The sequence below is a fragment of the Mustela erminea genome, chromosome 18 (assembly GCF_009829155.1).
Source record: "Mustela erminea isolate mMusErm1 chromosome 18, mMusErm1.Pri, whole genome shotgun sequence".
Lineage (NCBI taxonomy): Eukaryota > Metazoa > Chordata > Mammalia > Carnivora > Mustelidae > Mustela > Mustela erminea.
Genome location: NC_045631.1, coordinates 60,856,732 through 60,870,444, shown reverse-complemented (window position 1 = coordinate 60,870,444; position 13,713 = coordinate 60,856,732). Strand labels below are relative to the sequence as shown.

The 13,713-nt window shown below is 64.5% G+C and overlaps 3 protein-coding genes across 4 annotated transcripts; 1 reads left to right on the top strand and 2 right to left on the bottom strand.

Annotated features, from left to right (window-relative positions):
- Positions 1-1,158: 1,158 nt before the first annotated feature.
- On the bottom strand, positions 1,159-2,380 carry NPB (neuropeptide B). Its single transcript, XM_032322217.1, has 2 exons — positions 1,887-2,380; positions 1,159-1,752 (listed from the first exon to the last, which is right to left on the bottom strand). The coding sequence occupies exons 1-2, from the start codon at positions 2,127-2,129 to the stop codon at positions 1,624-1,626; spliced, it is 372 nt and encodes a 123-aa protein (XP_032178108.1). The 5' UTR covers positions 2,130-2,380; the 3' UTR covers positions 1,159-1,623.
- A 2,178-nt stretch (positions 2,381-4,558) lies between these two features.
- Positions 4,559-9,397, bottom strand: ANAPC11 (anaphase promoting complex subunit 11). 2 transcript variants are annotated; one of them, XM_032322219.1, is made up of 3 exons: positions 9,256-9,397; positions 8,418-8,537; positions 4,559-4,810 (listed from the first exon to the last, which is right to left on the bottom strand). In XM_032322219.1, exons 2-3 carry the CDS (start codon positions 8,524-8,526, stop codon positions 4,665-4,667), a joined length of 255 nt encoding a protein of 84 aa, XP_032178110.1. In that variant the 5' UTR covers positions 8,527-8,537; positions 9,256-9,397; the 3' UTR covers positions 4,559-4,664. The 2 variants fall into 2 exon arrangements, with proteins under 2 accessions (XP_032178110.1, XP_032178109.1); XM_032322218.1 differs by lacking the exon at positions 9,256-9,397 and adding an exon at positions 8,939-9,084.
- A 70-nt stretch (positions 9,398-9,467) lies between these two features.
- On the top strand, positions 9,468-13,321 carry ALYREF (Aly/REF export factor). Its single transcript, XM_032322197.1, has 6 exons — positions 9,468-9,769; positions 10,217-10,348; positions 11,809-11,956; positions 12,560-12,623; positions 12,702-12,879; positions 12,955-13,321. Exons 1-6 carry the CDS (start codon positions 9,533-9,535, stop codon positions 12,967-12,969), a joined length of 774 nt encoding a protein of 257 aa, XP_032178088.1. The 5' UTR covers positions 9,468-9,532; the 3' UTR covers positions 12,970-13,321.
- The last annotated feature ends 392 nt before the right edge of the window (positions 13,322-13,713 follow it).

Sequence of the window (13,713 nt, the reverse complement as noted above, 5' to 3'; positions counted from 1 at the left end):
GCCACTGGGAACAGCCCAGCAGCTGTGGGCTGCCGACCCCACTCCCCTCTTCGTTTCGGACGGGAAGGGGCGAGAGTTCGGCGGGTTTCGTTCAGAGGTGAGGACTGCGATGGTGTCTTTTCAGCCCCTCCCCCCGGAAGGGCACCTGTCCTTCAGCTGCGGAGCCGGGTGAGGCCGGGCACCTTGGCCTGGCCCCGTGGGAGCGGAGATGGGAGGGCTGGCGTCCTTCGCTGCTTGGCGGGTGGGTCTGTCCTCTTCCTCCCGACGTAACCAGTCACGAGTCTAACTCCGAGCCGTGCAGGCGGCGGGAGGGAAGGGACTGAGCGCTCAGCCACCCCGGCTCCCCGCTGGGCAGCCGCCAGCCTCCTCCTCCCCAAGCTGCGCCGGTGCCGGAGAGGCGCGAGGCCCTCCCTAGACCCCCACCGCCCCTAGGCCCCCAGCTTCAGGGAGGGCGAGACTCAGACTCCTGGAGCCCTGGGCAGCTGGGCCCTGGGAGCAGGGGCACGAGGAGGGAGCCGCTAGTCCTGCACGGACTCGAAGGGGGAGGACCCGGGAGCGGCCCCTCTAAGCTGGGGACTGCGGCAGCCAGGGAGCCCGCGTGGACACGGGGACACAGTTGGAGGAGGCTCAGGGCCTGGGGCTCTGCGAAGTCAGTGCCCCTAGAGATGCAGTCATTCGGGCCAGTGGGTGTGTGGGTCCTCCCACAGCCTCTAAGTGGGGGGCGGAGGGGTCCAACCCCACCGGCCTCCCCGAGGAGGGTGGCATGGTGGCGAGCACCCCCAAGGCAGGCGCTGAACCTCATTGTGCCTTTCTGCCCTCCCAAACCCAGGGAGGAGGAGGCCCTGGGTATTGGAGGCCCCAGTACGTGCCACGAAGGGAGCTCAAGGTCTGCCTCAGTGGGGCTGCAGCTGGAATGAACCCAGACGCCCCCAAGTAGAGGAGGCAGTCGAGCCTGAGCGTGGGCAGGGAGGTCCGGCCGGTGCGCGGTGATCCCTCACTGCCGAGTCTCGGCCGTCGTGGCTGTGGGAACTGCCGGCATGGCCGTGGGTCAGAGTGAAGACTGGGTCCAGAGCTCCCCACCTCAGGAGCGGCTGCGCGGGGCTTTGTCCTGGAGCAGCAGGTGTGGCTGCCTCCCCCAGCCCCACCCCTCCCTGGCCTAGTCCCTCCTTCAACAGCCCAAATCACTGCCCTGTGCCTAGTACTTTGTGTTTTGGGGGGACACCAAGAAAAGAGGGACTGCAGGAGTTGCGCCTCTTAAAAGGCAGAGCATTGTCCTCAGGAAACCCCAGAATCAAGGCGGTGGGGGGGGGGCTGTCCTAGGCCAGGGGCCCCCTTGGGTGGGGTGGCGGGCAGCGGCAGTGCTCAGGGCAGACATGGAGCTGCCTCCTGGAGGACACGGGGGCGCGCGGGGCTGTGCGGACCACAGCGGGAGGTGAGGGGGCTGCCCCCCCAGGGCAGACAGTGGCGGCGGACTGGGGTCTGCAGACCGCGGGGCCCGCCCCACCCGCCCCCACTCGGAGTTCAGCTGCGCTTCTCCTTTATTCGCGGAGCGGATGGGCGCGGGGGTGCAGGGAGGCGCTGGGGTGTCTGCGCTGCCGCCGGGCGGGGTCCGGCCGGGGAGGCTCAGGCGCTGCGACAAGCGGCCGCGCGCAGCGACAGGAAGACGTCCGCCTGGCACTGGACGGTGGCGCGGCCGTCGGGGAACCGCGTGCAGCTCCGCAGTTTCGGGGACACGTCCTTGACACACGCGGCCTGGGGGCGGGAGGAGGCTGAGGGGCCGCCCCGGCCCGACCCCGCGGCCCCCGCGCCGCTACCCCGCGCACCACAGCCCCCCTCCTGACCTCCGACCGCCCCCGTCCCCCCCAAGCCCCGCCGGCCCCACTCACGAGGCTCCGCAGGCGGGGGCGCGGCTCGGCGACGGCGCTCGCCCGGCCCGGAGGTCCCGCGCTCCCGGGGGGCTCGGAGCGGCGCGCGTGGGGGGACCTGCGGAAGCCGGACAGCAGCCCCGCCGCGCGGCCCACCGAGTAGGAGCCGGGCCCGGCCGCCGGCCTGTACCACGCGAGGCCCGGCGGCGCCAGCAGCAGGCACAGCGCCAGGGCGGCGGCCACCAGCGGCGCGGACCGGGCCATGGGGACGCAGGCGGCGGGCGGACTGCGCGGCTCGGAGCCTCGGCGGCGGCCGCCGCCTTATATTAGCAGCGCGGGGCGCGGGGGCGGGCCCCCCTCAGGCAGCAAGAAGCCGAGCCTCCGGTGCGGGATCCCACGCCCTCCTCCTCCCCGCTGCCGCCTGCTCCTTCCCCCTGTCCCGTGGTCCTGCCTGGATGCGGCCTCGGTGCAAGCAGGGGACAAGCTGGGCAGCACTGAGCAGCCCCCAGGACCCCTAGGGCGCCCTAGCAGTTACCCCTCCCCCCAGAGGTCCTAGAGGCTGCAGAGAGACATCTGTGCCCCGGGGACACTTTCTCCAGCCCTCAAAGGGAACTTCAAAGTCTGGGTGGGCTTGGGGGCCACCTTCTGTGTCACACCCACAGGGGAAACATCTAATAGGGCCACTACTGGTGGGGTCCTTTAGGAAGAGGTGGGCAACGCGGCCAGGCCTGACCTCTGGAAACCAAACCAAGGGACAGCTGACACGAACCCAGAGACTTCTTCCACCTAGTTCTGCTCTCGGGGTGGGCACCCTCAGAACATCTGTGCTCACCAGGCCATGACTCAGTCCCTAACTCAAGCCACAGCCAAATGGGGAAACAGAGCTGGCAGGAGGGCAAGCAGAACGCCTCACTGGCTCACGGGGGAAGACCAGGGAGCGAGAGCAGGGCCGGAGGTGGGGGGCGGTGAGGGGAAGCCCGGGGAGTGTTTGCAAAGGCAGGCGGTGGGAGCCTCTGCGACCTGGGGGACGGAGAGCAGGCTGAGGTGCAGCTTGAGGCCAAGCAGGCCCTGCAAGGACCAGGCTGGAGGCAGGAAACACGGAAGAGTCCAAACGGCGTAGGGGGAACAGCCTACAGGAGGGTCTGCGACCTTAGGCAAATGGACAGTGCATCTGAGAATGAGAGCATCCACCCCAAAGGGCAAGGCCGGAAAGCCTTCAAGGCTGCACTCAGCACCTGATGCCCCAGGCAGAGTCATGGGTCACAGCAGAAACCCCCCCACCCCGGGCAGGGGAGGTGGGCTGGGGGCAGGCCAGGGTGAGGTCTGGAAACTCCGGGACAGTGGAGGCCGGCCATGCTGCCTGGACCCGCCCTCTGCAGAGCGGCAGCCCACTCCCACAGGGCTGTGAACTCCCAGGGATTCCTTGGATCCTGACACATTGTAGACACAAAGTCTCAAGAATACACAGTAGCTGCCCAGGGCACTGTTTGATTGCAGGACTGCTGGGAGCTTCCAGGAGGCTGAGCCCAGGCCCTGGGGTGGGGGGCGGGGCACCAAGTGCTGGGGCCAGAGGCCTTGGGCCAGGGGGCTTGCTCAGGCACCTCTTCTTCCCCTAACAAACTGGATGCGATGTGTCTTCCTTTGGGTGTGTCCTCCCCGGGTCGGATCCCGAGCTCAGGGGCCCGGGCAGCTGGGTTTCTGGACAGAGGGCATGTGACCTCCGGCCTGGAGAAGGGGGATGGTCCCCTGGGCTTCCTTCCCTCTGCGTACAACATGCAGGCATGAAACAGGCTGCCCCAGAGGTGACCAAGCAGGAGGCCAGCCCCCGAGGACACTCCCTGGTCTTGCCCCCAGGGACTGAGAACAAGCAGCATCGGAGCACTCAGCAGCCGGCCACCCACAAGGCACAAGGCAGTGACCCGCAGGGGCTGTTCCCTGAGAATGGACCGGAAGGAGCCAGTGCCGAGTGACTCCTTGCAGCTCATGGGGACATGAGGCCTGCAGCAGTCTGTCCAGAAGCAGCCAAGACTTCCAGGGCTGGGACCATGGTCCCCAGGGGCCACCCCTAACCTGGAGCTGTGGACTGACAGAGGTGCCCAGAGGAGCCTCCCATGGGCTGTTCTCCAAGTAGAGGACCTCAGACACCTGGGACACAGATGTCCTTAACATGGCCTACGCTGGGTATGTCACTGCTCAGACGCTCCAGCTGGCCTCCCGCCAAAATAAGGGAGGAGGGACTGAGAGAGACCACCAGCCCCTGCTCAGGGACAGCCTCTCAGTGAAAGGCACAGCAGCTGCCAGCTGTGCCAAGTCAGGATCCCAGACTGGTCTGCGAGGCGGTCCCCAGCTTCGAGCAGGTGAGAGGCCAAATGACAGGCCCCGGGCCTCGGAGCCGCTGGTGTTCCATTTCCCGTTGGTACACACGCACACCCCAGGGCCTCTGCACCCCCGGGGCCTTTCAAGCCCCCAGAGCCAGCCACTCTCGCCCCTGGCTCTTCTGGCTGATCCTACGCTCCCGCTCCTCCTGGGGATGTGACTCAGAGCCTTGGCGGCATCGCATCGAGATGTTTACTCCTGAGATTTCCTATCAACGCACTGCGAGGCGGCGCCAGGACCAAGAAAACAGGCAACAGAGGCCTCCAGCAAAGTTCAGGTAATTTAATGAGTTTTACTTATTGGATAAAAGTGTCACCATTTGAAGGAAAACAAACGCAGCTCCAGTCGAGTCAGGTGTGTCGCAGCCCGGAGGGGGCTGGTGCCAGAGAAGCTCGCGGCCGGCCCTGGGCAGGGATGGGGGGCTCACTCCTTGAACTTCCACTCCTGGCGGCACATGGGGCAGTGCTGCTGCACCTGCTGCGCGTTCAGCCACTTGAGGATGCAGTGCATGTGGAAACAGTGCGAGCACTGGCCCCATACCAAGGGGCAGTCGTCGCCCGGCACCTTGCCTGCGGGAGGGGGTGAGAGCACCAGGCCAGTCACACAGGGCAGCCCACGCACCGGACAGAGATGGGGCGTGGGACCCCTGGGTGTCCAGCACCTGCCCAGCCCCAGCAGCCCAACGGCGCCCGTGTGCAGGGCCTCACACACCTCATGTTTCAGGAAAGACAGAAATCAGGAGCGTGAGCACAGTGTGTGGTGTGCACACACATACACACGCACGCGCACACACACACACACACAGGCCCGCAAGTGCGGCCCTCACTCTGTCCTCCCCTGCGAGGGGGTGCTCAGCTGCGGGGGGGGCGCGGGCCGAGCCCACAGTCCCCACTTCCCAAGTTCCAGGCCCGTCTACAGGCACACTGTAGCTCTGCCACTTCACCTGGGACACCAAGGTCATAGCCTGAATCTATCTAGGGACACCCCCACCCCCCCGCCGCCACCAAAGAGCCACCCCTCTGAACAGGGAACTATTCCTTCTGACTAGGCGTAGGAGAGCTGGGGCCTTGGGAGTTCCTCTCTAGACGGCAGGGACCCAGGAGGCTTCAAGGGAGGGCTGTGGGCGGCCCGACCCGTCAGCAGCCGGGAGTCAGCACGCGGCTACCTTCCGCCTCGCTGTCAGGCCACCTGCTGCTGGCACTCCCCGTGCGTGGAAATGCCACCTCCATGGACGGGTACAGGGGACAGCCACACTGCCGTGATCAGAAGAAAAAGGGGTCTCTGATCTCCTCTGATTTCTGAGAAGCAAGAAAATCCCATCAAACAGCCGGGTGCCACCAGAGCACAACGGGCCCCCTCAGGCTGTGTGTCAGGGTCCCCATGGGCACTGAGGCACTGTGGCTTGCTGCCTCTACCCTTGCTGGGGTGCCATGCTGCCCTGGGGGTCCTCTACCTTTGGAACACTAGCTAGACCCGATGTCACTGATGCACAAACACAAGGGACAAGACGGACAAGCCAGGGCTGGGACCGACAGCCTGTCCCCGCGGCAGCTCTGTCTACACACGTCCTAGACCATGCTGGGAGCTCCTCGCAGAACAGGGTCTGCCTCTGGACTTCTGTGACCACCATCCCTCCTCGACACCGAACACAGGACGCTCGATCCCATGAAATAATACCACAGCCAACGCGGCGGTCCCACTTGGCCCGTCCCTCGCCAACAGAGGGGCCAGGAACCTGGCGGTGCTCTCGGCCACCCTGTCACCCCTCTTCTGGACAAGAGGCCTGAGCACATGGTGCACTGAGGTGCCTGCCACTTCCGGAGGGCAGGAGCGCAGCCCCGTGGTTCAGACGGGCACCAGGTCAGCAGCCAATGTGGGCTCTTCAGTGTCCTTCCACGTCTACCGAGCGTGCGCGGCTCCCTGACCCCGAGCAGCCCCTGCCCCACACGCCTGCAGCCCACCAAGTCAGGACGGCCGCCGCTGTACGTTCTTATCCACGTGTTTGGGGCGGTGTTTTTCAATCTTCTAAAAAAAATCCTTTTTATAACGAAACATCATTGCCTTCCTGATTGATAACATAACGACTAGAAAATTATACGCTGGGGCAAATACAGAATTACTGTACTCGCTCTGCTCCCCCACCCGTCGGGGGTACGGGGGGAGGACCCTGTGCCAGGAGTGCCCACTCGGTGCGATGGCTGACATGACACCCCCCAAGCCCAGGGCCTTCCTGGGTCCAGGAGAACTCAGCTTGGAATCAGAGTCCCCTGCAAAGGCAGGATACTCTGGCAGGGGATGCCCTGGGGGCCCACTGATGGGGGAGTACCCAGGCCACACGGCCATCGGCCATCAGAGGCAGGAGCCACTTCCAGTAACGTCACCAGCAGACAGCCTGCCTGAGGCATGCGGAGCACAGAACAGTGATGGTGACTCACCCAAGTGCTTACTCCGGTCTGGACGCAAATCCTTTGTCATAAAAACATGTCTCAAGAAGACTTTTACTCCCAAAGCCCTCTGGGGCTGGGGGCAGGTTATCACAGCGCCCGTCACCCCAGGTTTCTCACAAGCGCACAACTGTAGCAAGAGAACCCCAGCGTCCCTTCATCCGCACAGGCAGGACCTAGGCTTGACACTTTGTACAGGACGACTGGCTCTCAAACTTGACCTCAGGTCAGAAGATCATGCCCTAAATCCCCCCCCACAAAACCGGAGCCCACCGGCAAAAGCAGATGCCAGCCACAAGCCCTGCCACCACGGCAGCAGCTGGGCTCCGCACCCCTGCGTCTCTGCCGACCGCTCTCTCCCCCACAACCAGTCGAGGGCGGTACCCTCCAGGACTTCTTTCCAGAAGACTCGAGTCTGCTGCTTAGGAAGCTGCAGGTCTGTGCCCCCCGCCAAGACTCCCACGGCCTTTGCTGTGTCGCTAGCGACGCATTTAAGAGTGATCTGAAGTAGGGGCGCCTGGGTGGCTCAGTGAGTTAACGCCTCTGCCTTTGGCTCAGGTCATGATCTCAGGGTCCTGGGATAGAGCCCCGCATTGGGCTTTCTGCTCAGCGGGGAGCCTGCTTCCTCCTCTCTCTCTCTGCCTGCCTCTCTGCCTGCTTGTGATCTCTGTCTGTCCAATAAATAAATAAAACCTTAAAAAAAAATCCAATGACCTGAATTTCACTGTAAGAAGTAAAGCACTATTGTTATTCTGGCCCCTCACCTCACCCCACACAAAAGGCCTGGTCATTCATGGGACAGGGACCCTTTAGTACTTCAATGTCCTGTTTTCCTCTTGGGACTGCCCTTGGCCCCTAAGGGTCAACTTGCATCTGTTTAAGTTCACTTGGGTTTGGCTAAAACCAAAATGCACTGGTGCAAAAACTGGTTTTTGACTTAAAAATGTATTCAAAGCGTTTCTACTTCACAGAACATAACGGGAACAAAAATGAATCAAAAACCAGCACAAAAAAGAAATCCGATAAAACCTGGTGGGGGGCACTCCGTGAAACAAGACAGCTTCGCTAAAAGGTCAGACGCCTTGAAAAAGCTGAGTGCGGGTGGAAGGGCCTGTTCTGTGCTAACACCGAACACCCAGGGCAGAGCGGAGCAAGCAACTGTGGATCCTGCTTACACCACACAGTGAAGGGACACCTACGGACACCTGGGCAAGTCCCAGCAAGGACTAGGAATGGGGGAGACCCTAAGGACTCATCATCACGTCCTGTCCGATGGGACGGGACAGCCTGTAACAAGCTGGAGTTCCGGTTAGAGACTCGGCGGACGTGGCACCAGGCGTCCGAGTTATCCTCGCCGAACCGCGGAGCAGCGGTGGAAAGGTCCCTTACCCACCGTGATCCTCTGTGCTGGGCGAGGGAGCGGAGCCCCTACAACCTTCCGGGTTTTGTTTGCTTGAGAATCTTGAGACGCGCAGTTCTAACATGTCTTTCTCCCCCTCAGACTTCACAGCCGAGTCTCACCACGCTACAAGGCGACACCGCTTTTTCTTACAAAACTTCTGATGGGGCCTTTCTACAAACAGGGGCCCAAACCACCTGGCTCTCTTCTGCCCACTTTTCTTGAGGAAAGGGGCACCAAAACCCAGCCACTCCGTGCAGGTATTTCTGGCGAGAGGTCACGGCCAGGCCAGCAGGCAAAGCTCAAGAGGGAGGGAATTCAGGGGACACTCACAGTCCGGGCAGCAGCCATTAAAGGCCATCCGGCAGATGCCACAGTTCTCGTCGTTGGCCACCCAGAGCCAAGTGGCCACGCCGTTCCAGCACTTAATCTTCACCTTCATGGCCGCGGAGCCTACAGGCAGAGGGAAAGAGATCACCCGGCACCTCAGTCTGCACCGCTACAGCATCTAGGTACCGAAGGGGCGCTCCTCTGAGCCGAGGGTCACCCAACCCCACGGTCAGCTCGGGGCTGGACCGGCGGCCAGAGCTCTGAGAAACCCAGACCGACCAGCACACATTGGTCCGCAAGGACGGCGGGGGCAGGGCCCGGGCGCCCCTGGGAGGGCGAGCCAGGCTCCCACACCCGCAGGGATGTCTACACGGTCGGCACGGTCTGCCCGGCGTCCTCGAAGCGCAGCGCGGGCTCCCACCCGTGCCTGCAGAGATGGGCCGCACGGGGCTTCTCGGAGGGGCGCGGCCGGCCCAGGCGGCACAGGGAGACCCCGACCCAGCTGACCACCCGGGGGAACCCACCCAGCCCGCTCGGCCTGCGGCCCTGCTCAGCAAGGCCTTTGGTCGGGAGCCGCCGCCGCCACCGCCGGACCAGAGCGCGGAAGAGGGGGTGCAGGGCGGCACCGGGGCGCGGGGAGAGCGTGAAGCGCGAGGAAGGCGGGTGGGGGAGGGCGCGGGGCGCGGGGAGACGCGGCGGGGCGGGCGGGGCGCGCGCTCCGTCTGGGGAGAGGGCGGGGCGCGGGGCAGACGTGCGGGTTCAAGGCACGGGCGGGAAAAGGGGGGAGGGGCGGCGCGCCAGTCCCGCCCCAACGGCCGCGCTCCGCCCCGCGCTCTCGCACCTCCGCCGGCCTGACCGCGCGCTGCCCCGCCCGCCTTCCGTTGGCAGCGCCCGCGCGGGAAGGTATAAAAACGACCGCGGCCACTGCCCGGCACCTTCCGGAGCGCCCGCCCAACTCGCTCCCTAGCGCGCACGCGCCGCCCCGCCCCCGCCCTGCACTCACAGCCAATCCCCGGCCTCTCCAAGGCCTCGGCACCGGAAGACGCCGCGCGGCCCCGGAAGTGACGCGCCGGCGTGCTGACGCGCGGGCTCGAGCCAAGGCCGATTCCGCGCCCGCCATGGCCGACAAAATGGACATGTCTCTGGACGACATCATTAAGCTGAACCGGAGCCAGCGAGGTGGCCGCGGCGGAGGCCGGGGCCGCGGCCGGGCCGGCTCCCAGGGCGGCCGTGGCGGCGGGGCGCAGGCCGCCGCGCGAGTGAACCGCGGCGGCGGGCCCATCCGGAACCGGCCGGCCATCGCCCGCGGCGCGGCGGGCGGCGGCGGCAGGAACCGGCCGGCGCCCTACAGCAGGGTGAGTGCGGCGGCGGCGGCGGCCCGCGGCGGGGAGCGGGCCGGCCGGGCGGCGCGCGGCGGGGAGCGCGGCAGGCCGCGGCGGGCCGGTGGGCGCGGGCGCCGGCCGGGCGCGGAGGTCGCGCGGGCCCGGGCCCGGGAGGCGGGGACCCTCCGGCCTTTGTCTCGGCTGGGCGCCGGGCCTCGTGGCGGCGGCGGCCGAGCGGACGCTGGGCGCGGCCGCGCGGGCGGCGGGAACTGGGTCGGAGGGAGCCGCGGCGCCGCGGGAGCGTGGGGTCCCGCCGGGTCGGCTGCGGCCTGCCGCGGCGTGGGCGGGAAGGGGCGAGCTGCGGGTCTCCGCGCGGGCCGTGCGCCGCCCTGCCCGGGAGCGCGGGAGCCCCGGAGCCCCGGAGCCCCGGACCCGGACAGACGCTCACGGTCGGGGTCTGCTCTCGCGTCTCTCCTCCAGCCGAAACAGCTTCCGGACAAGTGGCAGCACGACCTGTTCGACAGCGGCTTCGGGGGCGGCGCGGGCGTCGAGACGGGGGGGAAACTGCTGGTGTCCAACCTGGATTTCGGAGTGTCCGACGCTGACATTCAGGTGAGGGGCGCGAGTGTCGCGGTGAGCAGTTGCCCTCGCCGGATTGGTCCCGTTCGGGATGTGCCCGGCTGAGGACCGAGAGCCCCCCGGGGCGGCAGGGCTAGCCCCCGGGCCCTCTAAGGGGTGCAGGAGTGCGGAGCAGGGGCCGGGCCGCAGGGGCCAGTCCGGCCGGCAGCTCAGCGTGTGGGGAGGCCGGCCCCAGCTGAACGTGGGGAGCGGCTGCTCTGCCGATGCGCCTGCGCCCGAAGACGCTCTGCCCGAGCGGTCAGTTCCCCGCGGGGGAGACCGGCCCGGGGTGCGCCTTCCCTGGGTCGCGGCCGCACTTAGGGTGTCCGTTTTGTTTATTTGCTCCTGGTTCTAATGTCGTTGGGAGGAGAAGGATCTTCTTCTGTGGCAGTCAGTGTGCAGAGCGCAGAAGGGGGCTCGGTGTGCCCGAGCCCCAGCTCCGGGTCTCACGGGACTCGGGCCTTGGTCTTCCCCTGGTCTTTTGAGCACCATGATTCTCAAACCCAGCTTTGTTTGAAGCTTTTTTTTCTTTGTTTTCTTTTTTTGTTGTTTTGTTTTGTTTTCTGTTTTTGGGGGCATTTTTTGTTCTTTGGGTTTTTTGTTTGAATTTCAAAGGCATGTAGATTTTAAAGGCATATTTACTTGTTTTCTGATTAAGTAAAGACATCTTGGGGATCAGTCCCAGAGATGGCTGGGTCAGGGTGCTGGGCCTTCCTGGGTTCAGTTTCCCGGAGCCCCGCTGTTTGTTTGACTGCCGTGGGAGGACAGAGCAAGGCCGGTGAGCACTCACGGTGTCTCAACACTTTTTTTAAGGTGGTTTCTGGCATCCACTGGAAACCGCTTTTGGTGAACTCCACTTCCCGCTGTGTGCCTGCGGCCGGAGTAGCCCCACACTCTGGGTTCCCTCTCCAACTCCCAGCCTGCCTGAGGTCAGGGCAGTTTCCATGGCAGCGCTTGACTTCAGCCTTTGCGGCAGGCTTGAGTAGGAGGAGAGGGAAAGGTGAGCCAGAATCTGCCCTGGGGGAGGGGCTGGGTCAGGGCTCCCGAATCAACGGGCCCTGTGAGCTGGTCCACATGTCCACATGTCGGATAGCATCCCTTGCTCTGTGATCTTGGCCTTTGCTGTTTCTTGGCACAGTCCTTGGGTGTGTTGTCAGTTTTCCTCTGTTGGAGAAGATAGCAACTTAGTCTTGTTCCCTTCACTGGTGGGCTCTGTGGTCCTTTACCTGCATCCTGGGACAGATGTAAGGTCCCCACGCCGGCAGGAGCCCTCAGGCCCAGCTGCTCCGGGAAGTTACCGTCCCGGCTGCCCCTCCCTTCCCTACCACTGCCCTGCCCCCCCACGTGTCTGCCGCCCAGGGAAACAACCCCAGAGCAGCTCACATGCCCGGGGAGTGCCCTGGGCCACCCAGAGGGAAGCCACTTGGCTGACAGCTGCTCTTCCCGGCCTCCAGGAGCTCTTCGCTGAATTCGGGACCCTGAAGAAGGCGGCTGTGCACTACGACCGCTCCGGGCGCAGTTTAGGAACCGCCGACGTGCACTTTGAACGGAAGGCAGACGCCCTGAAAGCTATGAAGCAATACAACGGGGTCCCCCTGGATGGTGCGTCTGCGGTTGGACCCAGGATGATGGCGGGGCTGCGTCTCGTTTGTGCGGTCTGGGGCTGGCAGCTGTCCGTGCAGGAGTGTGCCTTCCCCTGTGGCCGAGGACACTTTGCATTCGCCCCTTTGTCTCTCTCTTCCATCCTGCCACCTCTCATGCTGCCCCACACATCGGGACCAACCTCTTGTGAACCCCCATCCAGCGAGCTACATCCCTCCCCTCCTCAGCTCCTTCCGGAAGACTCACTTCTGTGAAGCCTTCTCAGAACCGCCATAGTACAGCTCTGAGTGCGGGGCTGTAGTCGTAGAGGCAAAGGTACCGGTTCTTCTTCCGCCAGGCCACCCACACCTTTCCGCCCACGAGCGCCCGGACGCCTGACCAGACCCCCACGTCACCTGGACTGAGGAGCGAGGCGGCGGGTTCGGTGGGGCTGTCCCGGCAGCACCTCGTTCTCCCGCCAGGCTCGCTCGGCCGCCCCCCTTGTCGGGAGCACCGGAGACACACACAGCCCCTTGCCGGTGCTTGCGTGGAGACCCGGCCGTGGCGCCGTCGGCGCGTCTCGGGGCCCTCTAACCGGGGCGCCTCTTGTGTTCTCTGCCGCAGGCCGCCCCATGAACATCCAGCTCGTCACGTCACACATCGACACGCAGCGGAGACCCGCACAGAGGTGAGCGCCGGGGCCGGGGCGCCGCGTGGGCCCGCAGGCCTTTCCGCGTCCGGAGAGTGACTCCCTCTTCCTCGCTAGCGTGAACAGAGGCGGGATGACCAGAAACCGCGGCTCCGGGGGTTTTGGTGGCGGCGGCGGCACCCGGAGAGGCACCCGCGGAGGAAGCCGGGGCAGGGGCAGAGGCACTGGCCGGAGTTCAAAGCAGCAGCTTTCTGCAGAGGAGCTGGACGCCCAGCTGGACGCTTATAACGCGAGGGTAAGTCCCGGGCCGGGCTGGGGGTGCGGGCGGTGCGGGCCGGCCGCTGAGCGAGCACTTGCGTGTGTGTTGCAGATGGACACCAGCTAAAGCGCGGCAGATCCTGGCGTGGAGCAGGACCCAGACGTCTCCTCTGTGCCCCCGGCGGGGAGGGGCGCTGGACTGGGGCTGTGCGGCCAAGGACGGATTTGTTTCTTTTATGTTTTCAGATAGGATTTAAAAACTCATGTAAAGGTTTTTTTTTTTTTTCTTTCCTTTTTTGTTTTGTTTTGTTTTGGGTTTTTCTGGTTTTTTTGTTTTTTTTTTTTTGTTTTTTTTTTTAATCTGAAACAGCCGTGTTTTGTACTGAGTTATTTTTGGGATAAATGTTACCGGTTGGCATTGTGGGAAGGTGGTGTTTTCACCTTTGCCATAATAAAGCAGAGATGCGTGTGGGACTGGAGCGGTGCCTCGTCCGCGTCGCAGTCCTTCCCTGGGCCTGGCCGAGCGTGCGGGGAGCGGTCCCGTCCGGCGCCAGCAGCCGTGCTCTCTGCTCGGCCTGCCCTAGCCCCGTCCTCTCCCATAGGGTGGGCGGGAGGACGTGGGAAGAGCCACCACCACCGCCTGCAGTGTGACGTGAGGGGGCCCCGGGGACGCCGTGTTGTCGCCAGACTTCACACGACCAGGCCAGGCTGTTCCTCTCCTCCTGGAATTCTGCTTGTCAGAAGCATGGATCCGCAGTTCTGACTTCGCAACATAACCCTTTCCTGTTTGTCTCTCCCATGGAAGCAGGAGCCAGCCGGAAAGTGTGCCCTTAATTGTGTCCTGGGTGAAACGCTAGGGGAGCTGTGGCAG

What these genes read in the sequence shown, in the direction of transcription:
- NPB (XM_032322217.1), bottom strand. Translation starts at nt 2,129, where the DNA reads ATGGCCCGGTCCGCGCCGCTGGTGGCCGCCGCCCTGGCGCTGTGCCTG. An exon ending in GCCCCCGCCTGCGGAGCCTC is followed by an intron (nt 1,753 to 1,886) that starts GTGAGTGGGGCC and finishes TCCCGCCCCCAG; the next exon opens with GCCGCGTGTGTCAAGGACGT.
- ANAPC11 (XM_032322219.1), bottom strand. Translation starts at nt 8,526, where the DNA reads ATGAAGGTGAAGATTAAGTGCTGGAACGGCGTGGCCACTTGGCTCTGG. An exon ending in TAATGGCTGCTGCCCGGACT is followed by an intron (nt 4,811 to 8,417) that starts GTGAGTGTCCCC and finishes CCCCTCCCGCAG; the next exon opens with GCAAGGTGCCGGGCGACGAC.
- ALYREF (XM_032322197.1), top strand. Translation starts at nt 9,533, where the DNA reads ATGGCCGACAAAATGGACATGTCTCTGGACGACATCATTAAGCTGAAC. An exon ending in GGCCGGCGCCCTACAGCAGG is followed by an intron (nt 9,770 to 10,216) that starts GTGAGTGCGGCG and finishes TCTCTCCTCCAG; the next exon opens with CCGAAACAGCTTCCGGACAA. An exon ending in CAACGGGGTCCCCCTGGATG is followed by an intron (nt 11,957 to 12,559) that starts GTGCGTCTGCGG and finishes TCTCTGCCGCAG; the next exon opens with GCCGCCCCATGAACATCCAG.